The following is a 17,407-nucleotide window of genomic DNA, read 5'->3' as shown; positions in this document are numbered from 1 at the left end:
CTTACTTAACAAAACCCAGTCTTCTCAACATAAGGAGCACTAGCTTTTGTTTACCTTCTCTATTTGCATTTAATATCTGGTACTGTCACTTTGATGCATTATTATATCATAATGATTTGTGATCCTATTTAATCAAATGTTTGCTATTTTGACATTCTCTTAAAATCAAATTACTAAATAAGAGTCTTTTTGACCTCATAGTAAACTTTGAGGTTTCCCAGAGGGCTCCTGGAAAATCTCAAAGGATTTGCCTCTCACCTTGTGAAACATAGATATTAGATTACATTTTTAAGTCTTCCGTCATTTACAGACAGTTACTGTTTTACTCAGACGCTTTTGCAAAATTGAGACTCACAGAAAGGACCCTATCGAGGACTCTTGACCACTGACACCGCTGCCAAATTACAAGGTGTTGAACCTCGGGCATTTCACAGCTGAAAAAGACTCTGCCGGGCATCTGGGCCCCTGCAAACGCTGGAGACCTCAAATCAAACTGACCGGGAAGAGGAGCAGCTGACATCAAGGTAGGATGCTTCTTCCCAAGATGTCAGATCAAGAGGATTGAGAACCTTTCTTTCCACATTTCTTTCCATTCCTCCTTCCCTCCCTGGCCATCCTTTTCCTAACTCCTACCCCATGAAGGCCTTTCTGATTCTTTTGTTCACCTTTTGCTTTGCTCTGGCCTGGAAAGAGAATGCCATTGTCTCAGGCCATCGCCAAGGTGGGTGATAAGACCTCCAAGTAACTGCTGGACTTGCCAGGAGGCTGATGATCAGGTAGTTCTGTCCAGCACAAACTTCGCCCTGATTCCCAAAGTGACAGTTTCTATGGAAGAAACTCAGCCTTCTCTCTATCATATCAGGACCCTGGGTCCACTTCCCCACCTCTGGTTAGCAACCCCAAACCCAGAGAATATTGCATCCAGGCTAAAGAAGGGACACGAGACAAGGGTAACCAGAAGAAAACCACCTGTGCAGCCTGCAGATCCTGAAATTTTACTGGCCTCCCTGGCTGCCACCTTTCCACTCCTGAGCCACAGACTCAAGCCAAAATTACCAGAAGGCATTCATGATTCAAAATTCACTTCCCTCAGCAAATCTCCACTTTCCTGGCTAGGAGAAAGTGCAAGTGAGGCTATGATCAGGGACCTCTCCTTAACTCTCCAGGATACTGCAGAATCTGCTGCTAAAGCAAGAGCTGCCCAGCAAAAAATCCCCAGACTCTCTGGCCAAAGTTGTTCTTGATAATAGGATAGCTCGCGGTCACGTTTTAGCTGAGCAATGAGGTTATCTGTGCTGTGGCCAACACCACCTGCTGCACCTGGATTGACACTTCTGGGGACGTGGAAATTCAGCTCCGTAAGATCACTGCACAAGCCACATGGCTTAAGAGAATGATTCCTTCAATAGGCTCGCTCTTTGACTTTTGCAGCCGCTAACCACCGAGCAAATGATCTCCCTAAGACTGGAACATCAGAAAAGAACAAAAAGAACAACCAGCTTAAAGAATGTGAGCCCACACGGACTCAGCAAAAGCTGTGAGAGCTCCAGAGCAGTAGCTGGGAGCAGGGCCAATGCCTGAAATCTTGATCACAATTCTCAGGCTGAGAGTCTGATTAAAAGGGGATAATTGTTAAAAGACAAAACAGTGGGCCCAAAATGGAGTCCCCTAAACCAACAGCCCCCAACGTTTGTGGCACCAGGGACCAGTTTCATGGAAGACAATTCTTCCATGGGGGTGGGGGGGCAGCAGTTTGGGGATGATTCAAAAACATTACATTTCTATTATTACATTGTAAAATATAATGAAATAATTAATTATACAACTCACCATAATGCAGAATCAGTGGGAGCCCTGAGCTTGTTTTCACTTGCCACTCACTGATAGGGTTTCAATATGAGTCTGCAAGCAATTGATTATGCTCTCTGTGCAGTCAAACCTCTCTGCTAACGATAATCTATATTTGCAGCTGCTCCCCAGACCTAGCATCACTGCCTCAGCTCTACCTCAGATCATCAGGCATTAGATTCTCATAAGGAGCCGCACCCTAGATCCCTCGCATGTGCAGTTCACGGTAGGGTTCACGCTCCTATGAGAATCTAATGCCACTGCTGATCTGACAGAAGGTGGAGCTCAGGAGGTAATGCGAGTGATAGGGAGTGGCTGTGAATACAGATGAAGCTTCGCTTGTCCACCGCTCATCTCCTGCTGTGCATCCCAGTTCCTAGGTCTATGGCCCGGGGTTGGGGACCCCTGCCCTAAACGAAGCCCCCACGTCACCAAACTGAGACTAAATCATAGTTTTCACTTCCCCAGAACTGGAACCTGAAACTGTCAACCGGGAGGCGCGTGATCAGCACCAGGACAGTGATCTGCCTGACCCCTGCAGTCCCCTACAGGAAAGTGACCTGGCCGTGACCAACCTTTCTGCCAAATCAGGCCAGCTGACCTGTGCATCGGCTGGAAGGACGGAGCTCACCTCCCACCAGAACCAGGGCATTGCTCACAGAAGCAGCTGCAGATCCAGGCCAGCTCAGCACGAGCCAGTGTGGAGGAGGAGGAGTCGTCCTGATGGCGGCAAAGCCTGCTGACCAGCAAGTGGGCGTTGACTCTGCTGAGGTGAGGGATGCAATGTGAGTTGACACACAAGGTTCTCTGCGCTCCTGGACCTTGAATGAAATCAAACCAACTCCTTGCCAGCTACAGGGCACTCAGTTATTTCAAAGAAAGAACAGCTACGAAAAACGGAATTTTTTTTCCTCAAATGGCTGTTGAATTTATTTGCTTGATCAATAATGGTCCTGGCAAAAATTAGTTAACCAACACTGAGACAACTGTGATGAAATACTAATTTTAAAAATTCATGACACTGTGATAGAAATTAGAGTTTAAACACAAAAGAATCCCTTCAATATTGCCAGCAAATATAAAATGAATGTAACATGACCGACAGGACGGCAAGAAGGCTTTTATACACTTATATTTGACACCTGACCGTATTTTCAGTCACCGTAATATCTTCTCTCCAGATTTAAAAAAATAGTATGCTGATTTCTATAACAAAGCTTTTTTCGTACAAAAATCAAATAATGGCCAACAAGTCACAACAGTGCAATAGGTAGAGAATAAAAAACAGCATTAAACAGGTGCTGAAAATAAATACTAACCAGGAGGAGAGGACAGAGCCCTCGGGGGCAGGGGGTGTTTCCATCACCTTGAGTGTGTGGGGTTTGTCTTCACAGCCGTGAGAGCTGACAACCTCGTGGAGCCACATATTCGGACACAGCAGGACTGGACCGAGTGCCTACGAGCCGGCCTCCCAGACACCTCGGGTTGCCAGAGACGTGGTGGGGTCAGGACTACGGCTGACTCCAGAGGAAAGCCATTTCCTATCGCTCAGCCTGGTCAACTGGGCACCCAGCAGCAGTTCACCCGGCCCCTGTGGACACTGACATCTGAAATCTTGTGTAAGAGCATAGCTACCCATCCATATGGCTTTTTCAGGCAAAGAGATGCTTACATTCTAGCCCAAGCAAGCAACCCACGACGTTCTGTTCTAGTGGCAGGTTGGAGAAACAAATCCTCTGTGTGGATGCCCCGGGTCCAGGCAGCCGCTCCCACGACCCAGCGACAAGCATCTGCTGATCCCAGGCAGCAGGAGCCGGGTGGCTGTGGTGACCCTGGCCGGCAGGCAGGCTCCGGAGCAGCTGTGTCTGCAGCTGCACAGGCTGCTGTGGTGACTTGGGCCCGGGGTGTGGGGCAGGGAAGGTCACCCCCGTGAGAGCCACTCGGGCCAGTCGGGAAATGTGAGGCGGCTCCCAGGACAGAATCTGCACCACGGAGGCGTGAAGGCACAGGCGAGAATGGCGGGCAGCAGAGACCCTGGAAGGGGACACGGCGCGGGCAGGAGTGAGGCTGCCTTGTTTGGTTCCCCCTTGAACGAGAGAAAAATCCTGATTCTGCCGTAATAAAAAGGAAAGAAAGACGATTTTTGGTTTAAAAAGAAGCCACTCAAGGGTTAAAATAGTTATTTTAACAAAGGAAATTAATCTTCAAAGAAGCTGACACTAGCTGGAAACTCATCTGTGCCCGACAAGCCCGCACCGCGTGCCGCTCTGTCCTCGTGTCACCTGCGGTGAGCACCGCCCGCGTGGAGGAGGCATCTTTACAGTGGGGACAGTGGAGGCGGCGCTGACGGGGCTCCAGGCCACTGCTCCGGACGGGCGGGTGGCGCTCAGATGGGCGTTTCCTTCCTGTCCCTGCCAGGCGAAGGCCGAGGCTGCTCTTTGCCGCTCGGGGGCGGCTCCCTGGCGATGGGCTCGGGCTCAGCCTGGGGCTCAGGCCGGGTGCGCTGCAGCTGGAGCAGGCGGAGCTGCACCCGCAGCTCGATGATGGCCTCACGCTCCTCGTGAATCGCCTGGTTCAGGTGGTTGTTCTTGATCTTGAGGGACAGGGACAACAGTGCTCACATCAGCAAGAAGGCTGCGGACAACAACTCCCGCTGACCACAGAAACCTGGCGCCACACCGGAGCTACCCGCCCTCAGTCCGTGAAGTCCAGGTGACGCCCTGCCCCACAGACCTCCCTCCTCGAGCAGGGGCGGCTGCTCAGCCCTGCTCGCTCGGCGCCCTTCCCGGGTCCCATCCCTTCCTTTCCTGCCCACTCCGAACGGCCCTGTGCCGACCTGGTGGGCGGCCAGATGGGGCGGGGGCCCTTGTTCAGACCAGGGGGCTGTTCCCTTCATTGCAGCAGCCTGACCTACAGCCCGAGCGCTGAAGTTCTGGAGGACCGTTTTCCTACTCAGCATGTTCGTATGCTCTGTAAAATGCTGAGCAGGACGAGGTGCTGCCAGCTGGCCCGTCTCCCACGGCCCCCTGGCCTCGGCCCGCGGCTCTGGGGAGAGGACTCCCGAGCTGGGATCCGGCGTGGAGGTCTGTCCTGGCACCTGCCTGAGGGAGGGGAAGCCACCCACAGCCCTCGGTCTCCTCTGTGAGGAGGGGAGGGCGAGAAGGGAGACTGGTCAGCGTGCTGCCGGCTCCCCACACTGTGTATGCCCTGCACGCTCCCGGTGGGACGCCCCCCAAAGTCCCCCTCCTCGGCCTGCCCGTCGGTTACCGACGGCAAGCAGAACACGTCTGCCGGGAGCCCCGCGCTTGCCATGACTTCAGTGCAGCCTCGGGTCCCCCGCGCCCACCTCCAGCTCCTCGTTCTGCCGCTGCAGGTCCTGCAGGATGAGCTGCAGCTCGTCCTCGTCCTCGCTCTCGCTCTCGCTCTCTGATGAGTACTCCTCGGTCTCGCTGCGGCCGTGCTGCTGGCGGCTGCGCGGGGGCGGGGACAGGGCGGGAAGCGCGTTACCGGCCAGCAGAGACAGGCCCGTCGTCTGCCTCTAGACTGACCAGCTTTCCATGGCTGCACTCGATACTGCACCGTCCTTAAGACTTAATAAAGAAGAAACTGAAGGGTCACTCTGACGCCTCCACACGGAAGGCTGAGCGCTGGCCACCTGTGCTCGCGCCGCAGTCGGCATCCCTGGAAACCAGCCCGCGGCTCTCCCTCACCTCTGGATCTCGGCGATCTCCGCTCGGAGGCGTTCCATCTCTTCTTTCTCCGAGGCGATCTGTCGGCGCAGGAACTGCTCCATGGCCAGGAGCTCCTCCTGTTCAGTCAGGATCTCATTCTCCTAAATAATGACCACTGGTGAACACCTTGAAGAGTCTGAGTCTAGGAAATGTCACTCTTTTGGGGTCTCCTGTCACCCTGAATTGTTTCACCCCATACACTAACACACAAGTTATGGGAAAGCTTGTTGTACTGCACACCCAAAAAATACCCCATTTCCCTAATGTCAAGAAAAGGCTTCTTTGAGAAAAGGTAGACTAAGTTGTTTGGGAGGAATGACTAGATTTTTCTCAAGACATAAAACGCCACTTAGGAATCCTTCTTTTGCAAAGGCTCTGCATGCTGCCAGCACACTGGGCACAAAGCAAAGTTCAAGTGACTCCGTGTGTTTTTGCTTCCCAGTCCTTTCTGAATGCCTTCCCACTGAGAATCTATTTTAGGGCCACAGTGGGCTTTGACAGTGTCACTAGGAAAGAAGGACCCAGGAGATGAGAAGCTGGTATCAGCATCACCTGAAAGTAGATCTAGTGATGGAAAGATGTTCACAGAAGGAATTTTTCCTCACCACAAGCCACCATCTTCCTCAACCCACGTCCCCAGAGATAATATTTAAAAAACAGTAAATAGTCTCCTTTAACAGAATACGCATTTCTAAAACTGATTAGCTCACCTAAGGGGATATAAATCCCTATCTGCCCAAGATCTAGCTAGCCCTTTCAACCTACTGAAAAGAACCAAAGCAGACAAAACTTAGGAGGTAACAGAGATGGAAAGCTACAGAAATTAGCTGGAGGCAGCAAAGGTCTACAGCATTTTTTCCCAAACTAACAGGTAGCGAGAGGATAAGAACCTGTGATCAAATGTGAAAGACGCTAGGGTCAAATTCTAAAGTCAACTACCCAAAGCCTCCCATGTGCATAAAGACTCTCTCTCGGAGATGTGATATCCATATTCCCCAGGTGTTTCCAAATGCAGAGAGGCTCATCCTTTACCTCAGTGCACTTAGGAAAGCTACTGTTCCAAGAAATACCAGACTGAAAACTCTGAAATAAAGACATATTTGGGACTTGATTCTCTCTTCAGGGGAGAAGAGTTATACATCCCTGGTAGGCAAAACAATGTATTTTCAGAAGTGACAAAAAAGGATTGAAACTTGTAGGGCTTTAGGTATCCCACATACGTGAGTTTCTGGGAGCACTGACTATGCTGTCAGAGCCTAAAACTTCATTCCTTTCTGGTTAAACTCTGGGAATTTCCAGAACAGAATAAGGTTGAGTGAGAAATTCAGAAAGAAAAGAGCTCATCTTTAGCTCTCTGCCTGGAAATACAGTAGAAACTCAAGAGCTCTTTGCCAAATTGATTAATGAATAATCGAACAATTCATCTCCAACAACTGACTTTCACCGGCAAAGAATAAAATATCTAAAAGGTGTTATTAGCAACGACTATCAGCTAAAATCTGTTACATTTCAAGGATCTCAAACTTTGTGACATCAGGAAGAACAAATTTAAAATACTGAAGTCCAATCTCATTAATATGGAACAACTAGACTAATTTGTAAATTAGAGGAAATACCTATAACTCAAGACCTGTGTGTGAGTGAAATGAGATGAAATAAAACAGCTAGAACAGTCTCCAGTAAGAAGCAATCACTCAGTACAAAAGGTAGTTTCTTCCTCCAGCTGAACATTTACGCAAACACTACATAAAGGTAGGGCCAAATACAACAAGTAAGCCCCTCTAAAACCTCTAAATCTTCTCATAAGTTTGGTTAAAAGATTCATACCTCTGTAGTTGAGCTTCTCAAATTATAATATAAAATGACCATCAGCAGTCTGGCAACACACTCCTGAACAACCAATGGGTCAACGAAGAAATCAAGTATTATCTTGAGACAAATGCAAATGGAAGCACAACATACCAAAACTTAAGGGATGCAGAAAAAGCAGTTTGAAGAGGGAAGTTTATAGTGCCAAATGCCTACACTAAGAAAAAAGATTTCAAACAGTGTATACCTCAAGGAACTAGAGAAAGAACAAACTAAACCTAAAATTAGCAAAAAGAAGAAAATACTAAAATCAGAGCAAAAATAAATGAAATGGAGACGAGAAAAGCAATACCAAAGGTCAATGAAATGAAGAATTGGTTTTTTAAAAGATAAGCAAAATTGACAAACCTTTACCTAGATTTAGAGGGGACTTAAATAAAATTATAAATGAAAGGGAAAACATTACAGCTGATACCACAGAAATACAAAGAATTATAAGATACTACTATGATGCCAACAAACTAGATAACCTAGAAAAAATGGGTAAGTTTTTTTTGTTGTTGTTGTTTTGAGTCCCTCTATTTGCCATTTCTTCCTGGGTAAGTTCTTAGAGGCATTAAAACCCACCAAGACTGAATCATGAAGAAATAGAAAATCTGAACAGACCAATAACGAGTAAAAAGATTGACCCAGTAGTCAAAAACCTCCCAACCAAGAAAAGAGCAGAACCAGATAGCTTCATGGGTGAATTCTACCAAACATTTAAAGGAGAATTAACACCAATCCTTCTCAAGCTCTTCTGGACAATTGAAGAGGCAGGAACATTCCCAAACACATTTTACGAGGCCAGCATCACCCTCGTGCCAGAGCCAGATTACACCACAAGAAAAGAAAGAGGCCACTATCCCTGATGCACACACATGCAAAAGTCCTCAAAAAACATGCTAACAAACCAAATTCAACAATACATTTAAAAGATCATACACCACGATCAGGTGGGATTTATCTCTGGGATACAAGGATGGTTCAACATAACACAAACCAATAATGCGATATACCACATTAACAAAATGAGGGATAAAAATAGTATTGTCACAAAAGATTCAAAAAAGCATTTGACAAGATTCAACATCCTTTCATAATAAAAACTCAACAAAGTGAGTATAGAAGGAACATACATAGTGACATGATATGCTCACATGACAGGCCCACAGATAACATTATACCCCAGTGAAAGGCTGAAAGCATTTCTTCTAAGATCAGAAAAAAAGACAAGATGCCCATTCTGTTCAATATAGTACTGAAGTCTTAGCCAGTAATTAAACAAGACATAAAAGGTATCCAAACTGTAAAGAATTAAAATTGACTGTTTGCAGATGACATGATCTTATACACAGAAAACCATAAAGATTCCACCAAGTAAGTGTCAGAACTAATAAATTTAATAAAGTTGCAGAATACAAAATCAACATACAAATATCAGTTGCATTTCTATATGCTAACAACCATCTCAAAAAGAAATTAAGAAAACAATTCCATTTACAATAGCATTAAAAAAAGGCAATAAATTTAGATATCCCACGTTCATGGATTGGAGGAAATAATGTTAAAATTTCCATACTACCAAAGTGATCTACAGATTCATTGGAATCTCTATCAAAATTCCAATGGAGTTTCTCACAGAAATAGAAAAAACAATCCTATAATTCATACAGAACCACAAAAGACTGTAATAAATAGCCAGAGCAATCTCTCTCTCTCTCTCCCTTTTTTTTGCCAAAGCAATTAAACGAGATGAACAAAGTTGGAGGCATCATCCTACAATCAAAACAGTGTGGTACTGGCATAAAAAAACAGACGTATACACCAATGGAGCAGAACCGAGTCCAGAAATAAATCCACACATTTGTGGTCAATTGATCTTTGACAACGATGCTACTACACAATGGAGAAAGGACAGGCTCTTTAATAAATGGTGTTGAGAAACTGGTTTTCCACATGCAAAAGAGTGAAAACGAATCCTTACCTTATCTCACTCCATACACAGTAATCACCTCAAAATGGAGTAAAGACTTAAATATAAGACCTGAAACCATAAAACTATTAGAAGAAAACATAGGGAGAAAGTTTCTTGGCATTGAGTCTGAGCAATAATTTTTTAGATATGACCCCAAAAGCACAAATATACAATAGACAAATGGGACTGCATCAAACTGAAAAGCTTCCACATAGCAAAGGCAACAAAGGAGTGAAGAGACAACCTATGGAATGAGAGAAAATATTTGCAAACCCTACATCTGATAAGGAGTTTACATATATATAAAGAACTCAAACAACTCAATAGTAAGAAAACAAACAACCCAATTAAAAAATGGGCAAAGGACCTAAATAAACATTTCTCAAAAGAAGACATACAAATGGCCAGATATATGAAAAAATGCCCAGTGTCACTGATCATCAGGGAAAAGCAAATCAAAACCACAATGAGATAACACCTTCCACCTGTCAGAATGGCTTTTATCAAAAAACAAAAGATAACAAGTGCTGGCGAGGATGTGGAGCAAGGAAACCCTTGTGCTGTTTTAGTGGGAAGGTAAATTGATGCAGCCACTATGGAAAACAGTATGGAGGTTCCTCCAAAATTACAAAATAGAACTATCACATGATCTAGCAATCCCACTTCTGGATATATACCCAAAGTAAATGAAAACAGGATATTGAAGAAATATCTGCACCCCCATGTTCACTGCATTATTCACAATAGTCAAAATATGAAAACTACCAAATGGTCAATGGATCAATGAATAAAGATGTGATATATATATATATATATATTTATAATACACATGTATACACACACACACACACACACACACACATATATATATAAACATATATAAAAAACATAGGGACTTCCCTGGTGGTCCAGTGGTTAAGAATCCATCTCGTAATGTTGGGGATGCCAGTTCGATCCCTGGTTGGGGAATTAAGATCCCACATGCCACAGGGCAACTAAGCCCACGCGCCATAACTAGAGAGAAGCCCGTGCACGCACTGCAACGAAGCGAAGAGCCCAAGTGCCGCAATGAAAAATCCCGCGTGCCACAACTAAGACCCGACACAGCCAAAAAAACAAATAAATATTTAAAAAATAAAACACGTAAACACATATACACACACCATGAATATTAATCAGACATAAGAAGGCAATCCTGCCATTTAATACAGCATAGATCAACCTGGAGGACATTAGGCTAAGTGAAATAAGCCAGACAGAAAAAGACAAATACTGTACGATCTCACTCATTTGTGGAATCTAAGAAAAAGTCGAGTTCATAGAAGCAGAGAGTCGAACAGTGGTTACCAGGGGCTGGAGGGTGGGGAAAACAGGGAGGTATTGGTCAAAAAATACCAAGTTGCACTTAATGTTGAATGACTAAGTCTAGAGATCTAATAATGATGATGATAGTTAATGATACTGTACTGAATACTGGAAATATACTACGAGAGCAGACTTTAGGTGCTCTCATCACAAAAGAAAGGTAACTGTGTGAGAGGATAATGTTAATTAGCTTGATTGCAGTAATCACTTCACTATGTAGAGCTGTATCAAATCATCATGTTGTACACCTTAAATATACACAATTTTTATTTTTAAAAAAAGAATCTTACAAAATAAAATGTTTAGCTTACCTGGGCAAGAAGAATATTTATGACTTCCTCATTTTCATTCATTTCTTCTTTGGAAACATCCTCTTTTGAAAGACTGGCTATCTCTTGTGCAATCTTGGTTTCACACTCCTGTCAAGTGAGAGAAATGAAAAGGACTGGTCAGCCTACTGTTAACACATTCAACAAATTCACACCATCACCAGTCCAGAAGTTTCCTTCTCACCTCCTAGAACTGAAAAAATAAGAGTGACACAGTCAGCTGAACCATCTGGACATATGGGCATCTGCTAACTGGGCTTTGAAAATAATGTGTGGATCTCAGTTTGTGGCTGCACTGGAAGAAAAATGTTCAATTTTAATGTGCTCACCATTTCCGGAACGCTCCCACATAAATTACCTTCTGTAATACTTTCTTTTCTTTGGAGGGGGTTGATTTTAAGCATACAGTTCAACTGGTTTTGACGACTGTATACAGTCAAGTAACCACCGTCACAATCACGACACTGAACATCTCCATCACCACGAAGTGCCCTTGGGCTCTTCTACCATCTGCTGCCCCTGGCAACCACTAACCTGCTTTCCACTGCTCTGGTTTTGTCTTTTCTTATGTTTCATATAAACTGAATTAATCAGTAAGTAGTCTTTTTTATCTGGCACATTGCTAATTTTGATTCGTCTATTTTGTCGTTTGTATCAGTAGTTTACTGAGTAATATTCCATGATGTGAATGTACCCCAATTTGTTCATCCATTCACCAGCTGATGGACATTTCGGTCCTTTCTAGTTTTGAGCAATTTTAACAAGACCTGTTATGAACACTGTGTATTTGCTTTGTGTGGGTATATGCCTTCTTCTGTTAGATAAATACCTAGAAGTGGGATTGCTGGGTCAGATGGTAACCTCATGCTTAACTTTAAAAGAAAATTCCAACTGTTTTCCAAAATGATTGAACCAAGAGCAATACAGGAGAGTTCCAGCTGCTCCACATTCTTGTCAACACTTGGTATTTTTAATTTTAGTCATTCTGGTTGGTGTGTAGTAGTATCTCGTGATTTTAAGCTGTATTTCCTTAATGACTAATGATGTTCAGCATCTTCACATGTGCTTATTTACCATCCATATATAATCTTCAGTAAAGTGCCTGTTCAAATTTTTGCCTTTTTAGAATTGACTTGTTATTGTAACAAATGTACCACTCTGGCAGGAGATGCTGATAATGAGGGAGGCTAAGCATGAGGGGGGAAGGGGTATATGGGAATTCTCTGTACCTTTCCCTCAATTCTGCTATGAACCTAAAACTGTTCTAAAAAAATAAAGTTTAAAAAAAATTGGTTTGTCTTGAGAGTTTTTTATACATACTAGTTCAAGTCCTTTATCAAGTGTGTTTTTTGCAACTATTCTGTCAGTCTCTGGCTTGCATATTCATCTTCTTAGTATCTTTTGAAGAGCATGTTTTGATGAAATGTAATTTACCAAATTTTTATTTCATAGTTCAAGGACCTTGTGTCCTATTTAAGAAATCACTCAAACAGCTCATACAACTTAGTAACAAAAAAACAAAAAACCCAATCAAAAATGGGCAGAAGGGCTTCACTGGTGGCGCAGTGGTTGAGAGTCCGCCTGCCGATGCAGGGAACACGGGTTCGTGCCCCGGTCCGGGAAGATCCCACATGCCGCAGAGCGGCTAGGCCCGTGAGCCATGGCCGCTGAGCCTGTGCGTCCGGAGCCTGTGCTCTGCAACGGGAGAGGCCACAACAGTGAGAGGCCCGCGTACCGCAAAAGAAAAGATAATGGGCAGAAGACCTAAATAGACATTTCTCCAAGGAAAAAATACAGATGGCCAACAGGCACATGAAAAGATGAAATCATCATCACTAATTATTAGAGAAATGCAAATTAAAACTACAATGAGGTACCACCTCACGCTGGTCAGAATGGCCATCATTAAAAATCTTACAAATAATAAATGTTGGAGAAGGTGTAGAGAGAAGGGAACCCCCCTACACTGTTGGTGGGAATGTAAATTGGTGCAGGTTCCTCAAAACACTGAAAAATAGAGTTGCCATAATGATCCAGTAATCCCACTCCTGGGCATATATCCAGACAAAACTATAATTCGAAAAGATACACCACTATGTTCACAGCAGCACTATTCACAATAGCCAAGACATGGAAACTACCTAAATGTCCATCAACAGATGGATAAAGATGATGTGGTATATATATAAAGGAATATTACTCAGCCATAAAAAAAGCCATTTGCAGCTACATGGATAGACCTAGAGATTATCATACTAAGTGAAGTAAGCTAGAAAGAGAAAGACAAATACCATATATATCACTTAGATGTGGAATCTAAAACATGACTCAAACTTATCTACGAAACTGAAACAGACTCACAGACATAAAGAACAGACTTGTGGTTGCCAAGGGGGAGAGGGGTAGGAGAGGGATGATGGATTAGGAGTTTGGGATTAGCCGATGCAAACTAGTATATATGTAGGATGGATAAACAACAGGGTCCTACTGTATAGCACAGGGAACTATATTCAATATCCTGTGAAAAACCATATGGAAAAGAATATGAAAAAGAATATATATACTTATAACTGAGGTACTTTGCTGTACAGCAGAAATTAACATAACACTGTAAATCAACCATACTGCAATAAAATTAAAAAAAAAAAATCACTGCCTAAGCCAAAGTCAGTAAGATTCTTCTCCTCTGTTTACTTCTGGAAGTTTTTTTAGGTCTTAGTGTATGATTCATTTGGAGCTAATTTTTGTATATGTTGTGTGAAAAGAAGGAAAAAGTCAGCTTCTTCTCTTTTTTTTGCATATAAATATCCAATTGTTCCAGCACCATTTGTTGGAAAGAAAAAACTTCCCTAGTCAATTGTCTTAGCATCTTTGTTGAAAATTAACTGCCCATACATGTATTGGTCTATTTCTGGACTTTCTTTTCTATGTATCTATCCTTATCCAATACAGACTGTCTTGATTACTATAGCTTTACAGTCTTAGTATCAGGTAGTGTGAGCCCTCCAATGTTGTCCTTTTTCAAAACTGTTTAGGCTATTCTAGGTCATTTGTATTTCCACACAGATTTTAGAAGAGCTTGTTAATTTCTACCAAAATCACCTGTTTAGATTTTGATTGGAATTGAACCCACAGATCAATCTGTAAAAACCTAACATCTTAACAATATTGAAATATAAATATATTTTTAATTTATGTCTATTTTTTTTAGGTTCACTATCCAATAGTTCATTGCGAATATACAGAAATACAACAGACTTGTACATCTGATCCTGTATGCTACAATGTCGCTAAAGTCATTCAATTTTGTACAGACTCCTTAGGATTTTATATAGAGACAATCACATCATCTACGTATAATAAAGACTGATTTCTCTCCAATCCATATGCCTTTTTTTCTTGTTTTAGTGCACTGGCTAGAACGACCTCCAGTACAATGTTGAATAGAAGTGGTAAAAGCAGAAATCCTTGCTTGTATACCCAATCTTAGAGGAAAGCATTCAGACTTTCACCATTAAGCACAATGTAAATCAGAGGTTTTTTCTGTTAAGTGCCCTTTATCGGGCTGAAAGGCAGTGACTGCGAGTTTCTGTCATGAGTTAAGTGTCAAATTCTGCCAAATGCTTTCTCTGCATCTACTGACATGATATTGTGCTTTCTTTTTTTTTTTTTTTTTTTTTTTTTTTGTGGTATGCGGGCCTCTCACCACTGCGGCCTCTCCCGTCGCAGAGCAACAGGCTCCGGACGCGCAGGCCCAGCGGCCATGGCCCACGGGCACAGCCGCTCCGCGGCACGTGGGATCCCCCCGGACCGGGGCACGAACCCGTGTTCCCTGCATCGGCAGGCGGACTCCCAACCACTGCGCCACCAGGGAAACCCTGCTTTCTTGTTTTTAGTCTGTTAATATAATGAGTTATATTACTTCTATCTTTAAAAGTCATTTATTCCTCAAAGTTGAAATCAACTTGATGGAACCTTTGGAGCACTTTGTGAATTAATAAGCAGACACGAAAAGACAGCATCAAGAAACTGGCAAAGTAGAGGTAATCCATCCCTTTCTATATTGGCTCTGGTTTGCTATGTCACAATTCCTTTATCCAAGAGAGATGCAGGAACAAGAGAAAGGAAGCCGAGCCCACGTGACCCTCCCTGTCCTGGGTCAGAGACCCTTCATTAAAGGCTGATGGGCAATGCCACATGGTGGACAGTGACCACAGGAGGACTGGTTGGTCTGTCACTAAAACCTGATTCCAGGCCGAATCATGAAGGGAATAATTAATCAAAAACAGGCACTGGAAGCAAAAGATAGATAATCTGGCAAGTGGGGAAAAAGGAAGAAAAATACACAGAGGGTGTCTGCTAGTCCTAGAGTGCAGGTGTAGAAACTCCATCACAGCTTCCTTCCTGACAAAGCTATCCCCACGTAAGTGCAAACTGCTGCCCTCGAAGCAACATGGGTTGTCTTGTCTTTTAGCAAAACCACAATTGCGACCCACCATGGACCATGCTGTCCCACTCGGACAAATGCTAACTCATGTTCCTTGGAAGTGGTCTTTGGACCCTGGCATTGAATCTGCACGTGGGTTGTAAGAGGGTCCAGAGATTTGGGACCTCAGCCTTGGCATGGCCGGAAACTCAGAGTCCCAGCGCCAAGCAACACACACTAAACTAGAGGGAGACCAACAGTCTGGCTCACGAACCCCAAGCTCATCATGAGGCACACGCCTCCCTGCCTGTTACCAGGTAAAGAAAGCCCCTCTTGATCTTCGGTACCTCCATGTGTTTCTGACTCAAAGCCCTCACACTCCCCTGCAGTCTTTGAAACATATCACCATCTGACTGCTTATCACGCCTGGAAAACTGTTTACAGGTACAACCAAGCAGGAAATGACAAAACATCTTTTCGCCAAATAGTCTGTTTAATTAAAAAACTCAACTTTCTAAATTAAATGAAGCATTTCCCTCATACCAAGCTGAAGGATCAATAATCCAGAACTAGGAACATGTGAACAAATCTCCCATCAGGGAACTTCCCCTCAAAAGGTATTTACACTGGGTTGGCCAAAAAGGTCGTTCAGCTTTTTTTTTTTAAACAAAAACCCGAACGAACTTTTCAGCCAACCCAATATAAATTGGGTTGTACTTTAAAAAAATAACTTAAAATGGTATATAAAAGATTCCAGTGCACTCTTTTTACATTTCATTATAAACATGATGTGCCAAAATAATAAATTTACTCACTTGTCTTTTAGCTTCTCTCAGTTTTCTTTTGAGGGCTGTCAAAATTCTTTGTACTTCCCATAATCTTTCCTCTTTAGATAAATCCTTTATCCCACCCTGCAGATCTCGATGTAAACAGTTCAAAAGAAACTCCTAGAAAGTAACACACCACACACTGTATAGGATTCCATGTTTTGTCATTTTAAAATAAAACCACATGCAATTTCTAAAAATGCAGAATCTACTTTTCAATTATCATTAAAAAAATGACATAATGCATGAATTGTTTTTTCAAGGTTATGACTGAAAAATCATCTTTATTTTTTCTGCCTGAGCATTGGGTTCTAATCCATCAATTTACAATGGTTCCCAGTAGTCAATTCACATCCCTTTCCCCAACACATCAACTACTAAGAAATGGGAGCTCAGAGCAGACAAAAGGGAAGAAAGGCAAGCAGGGATTTGATAACTTGTATGCAAACAAAAGATGTAATAATTATCAAATATAAGTAAACGCCTTAGCCTTGAATTTCTTACTGAGCTTGCCAAACACACACAACCAAATGGCACTGTTTCAGTAGCACAGTGGGAAAACAAAGGATTTGGGGTCAAATCCTGGCTCTTCAGCTTAGTAACCAGGTGACATAGCATAAGTTATTTAACTTCTCCAAATTTCATTATTCTTATCTGTAAAATAAGGCCAATAAAGCAGCCTTGTCCAGATAAGCTAACATTTTTGGACTGCTTACAACATACCTGGCACCATGGTGAACATCTTTAACGCATTATTTCATTTAAGGTAATCTTCACATCAAACCTAGGAGAGGACTCATTTTTAAATGCAATCCCCAAGGCTTAAGGAGGTTAAGCAACATGCCTAATTAGGAGCAGAGCAAGAATTTAAAGCCAGGTCTTTTGATTTCCAAACATGTGCTCTGTCCACTATGATGTTCTGCCTTAACTGGCATGAAATAGTGCCAGATGGGAAGTTCTGGCTTCAGTGTGCCATGAAGAGTGTGCCTGACACAGCTCCAGACACACAGGAAGTGTTCATGGAACAGGAGGCCATCGTTCTCAGCACTGCAGTC

The 17,407-nt window shown here is 43.3% G+C and overlaps 2 protein-coding genes across 3 annotated transcripts in view; both read right to left on the bottom strand.

Moving 5' to 3' along the window:
• Nucleotides 1-2,750: 2,750 nt before the first annotated feature.
• The window catches only part of RALBP1 (ralA binding protein 1), a 45,213-nt gene continuing 30,556 nt past the window's right edge, over nucleotides 2,751-17,407 (bottom strand). Inside the window, exons 6-10 of one of the 2 annotated variants that reach the window (XM_030836619.2) lie at nucleotides 16,341-16,472; nucleotides 11,082-11,189; nucleotides 5,559-5,680; nucleotides 5,195-5,318; nucleotides 2,751-4,441 (exon numbers count right to left, since the gene is read on the bottom strand). In XM_030836619.2, the coding sequence (XP_030692479.1) occupies nucleotides 4,235-4,441; nucleotides 5,195-5,318; nucleotides 5,559-5,680; nucleotides 11,082-11,189; nucleotides 16,341-16,472 (693 nt within the window). In that variant the 3' untranslated portion in view covers nucleotides 2,751-4,234. Of the gene's footprint in view, nucleotides 4,442-5,194; nucleotides 5,439-5,558; nucleotides 5,681-11,081; nucleotides 11,190-16,340; nucleotides 16,473-17,407 lie in introns of those variants that run through there. The other variant, XM_070046937.1, reaches the window with a different exon arrangement.
• Nucleotides 4,466-5,160, bottom strand: LOC138842948 (uncharacterized). The gene is made up of 2 exons (XM_070047072.1): nucleotides 5,076-5,160; nucleotides 4,466-5,016 (listed from the first exon to the last, which is right to left on the bottom strand). Exons 1-2 carry the CDS (start codon nucleotides 5,158-5,160, stop codon nucleotides 4,466-4,468), a joined length of 636 nt encoding a protein of 211 aa, XP_069903173.1.

This window comes from Globicephala melas, chromosome 13 (genome assembly GCF_963455315.2).
Source record: "Globicephala melas chromosome 13, mGloMel1.2, whole genome shotgun sequence".
In the NCBI taxonomy this organism is placed as follows: Eukaryota; Metazoa; Chordata; class Mammalia; order Artiodactyla; family Delphinidae; genus Globicephala; species Globicephala melas.
The sequence above is the reverse complement of the archived record's forward strand: the minus strand, read 5'-3'. Positions and strand labels throughout refer to the sequence as shown.

What these genes read in the sequence shown, in the direction of transcription:
- LOC138842948 (XM_070047072.1), bottom strand. Translation starts at nt 5,160, where the DNA reads ATGGCAAGCGCGGGGCTCCCGGCAGACGTGTTCTGCTTGCCGTCGGTA. An exon ending in GGAGGGGGACTTTGGGGGGC is followed by an intron (nt 5,017 to 5,075) that starts GTCCCACCGGGA and finishes CACGCTGACCAG; the next exon opens with TCTCCCTTCTCGCCCTCCCC.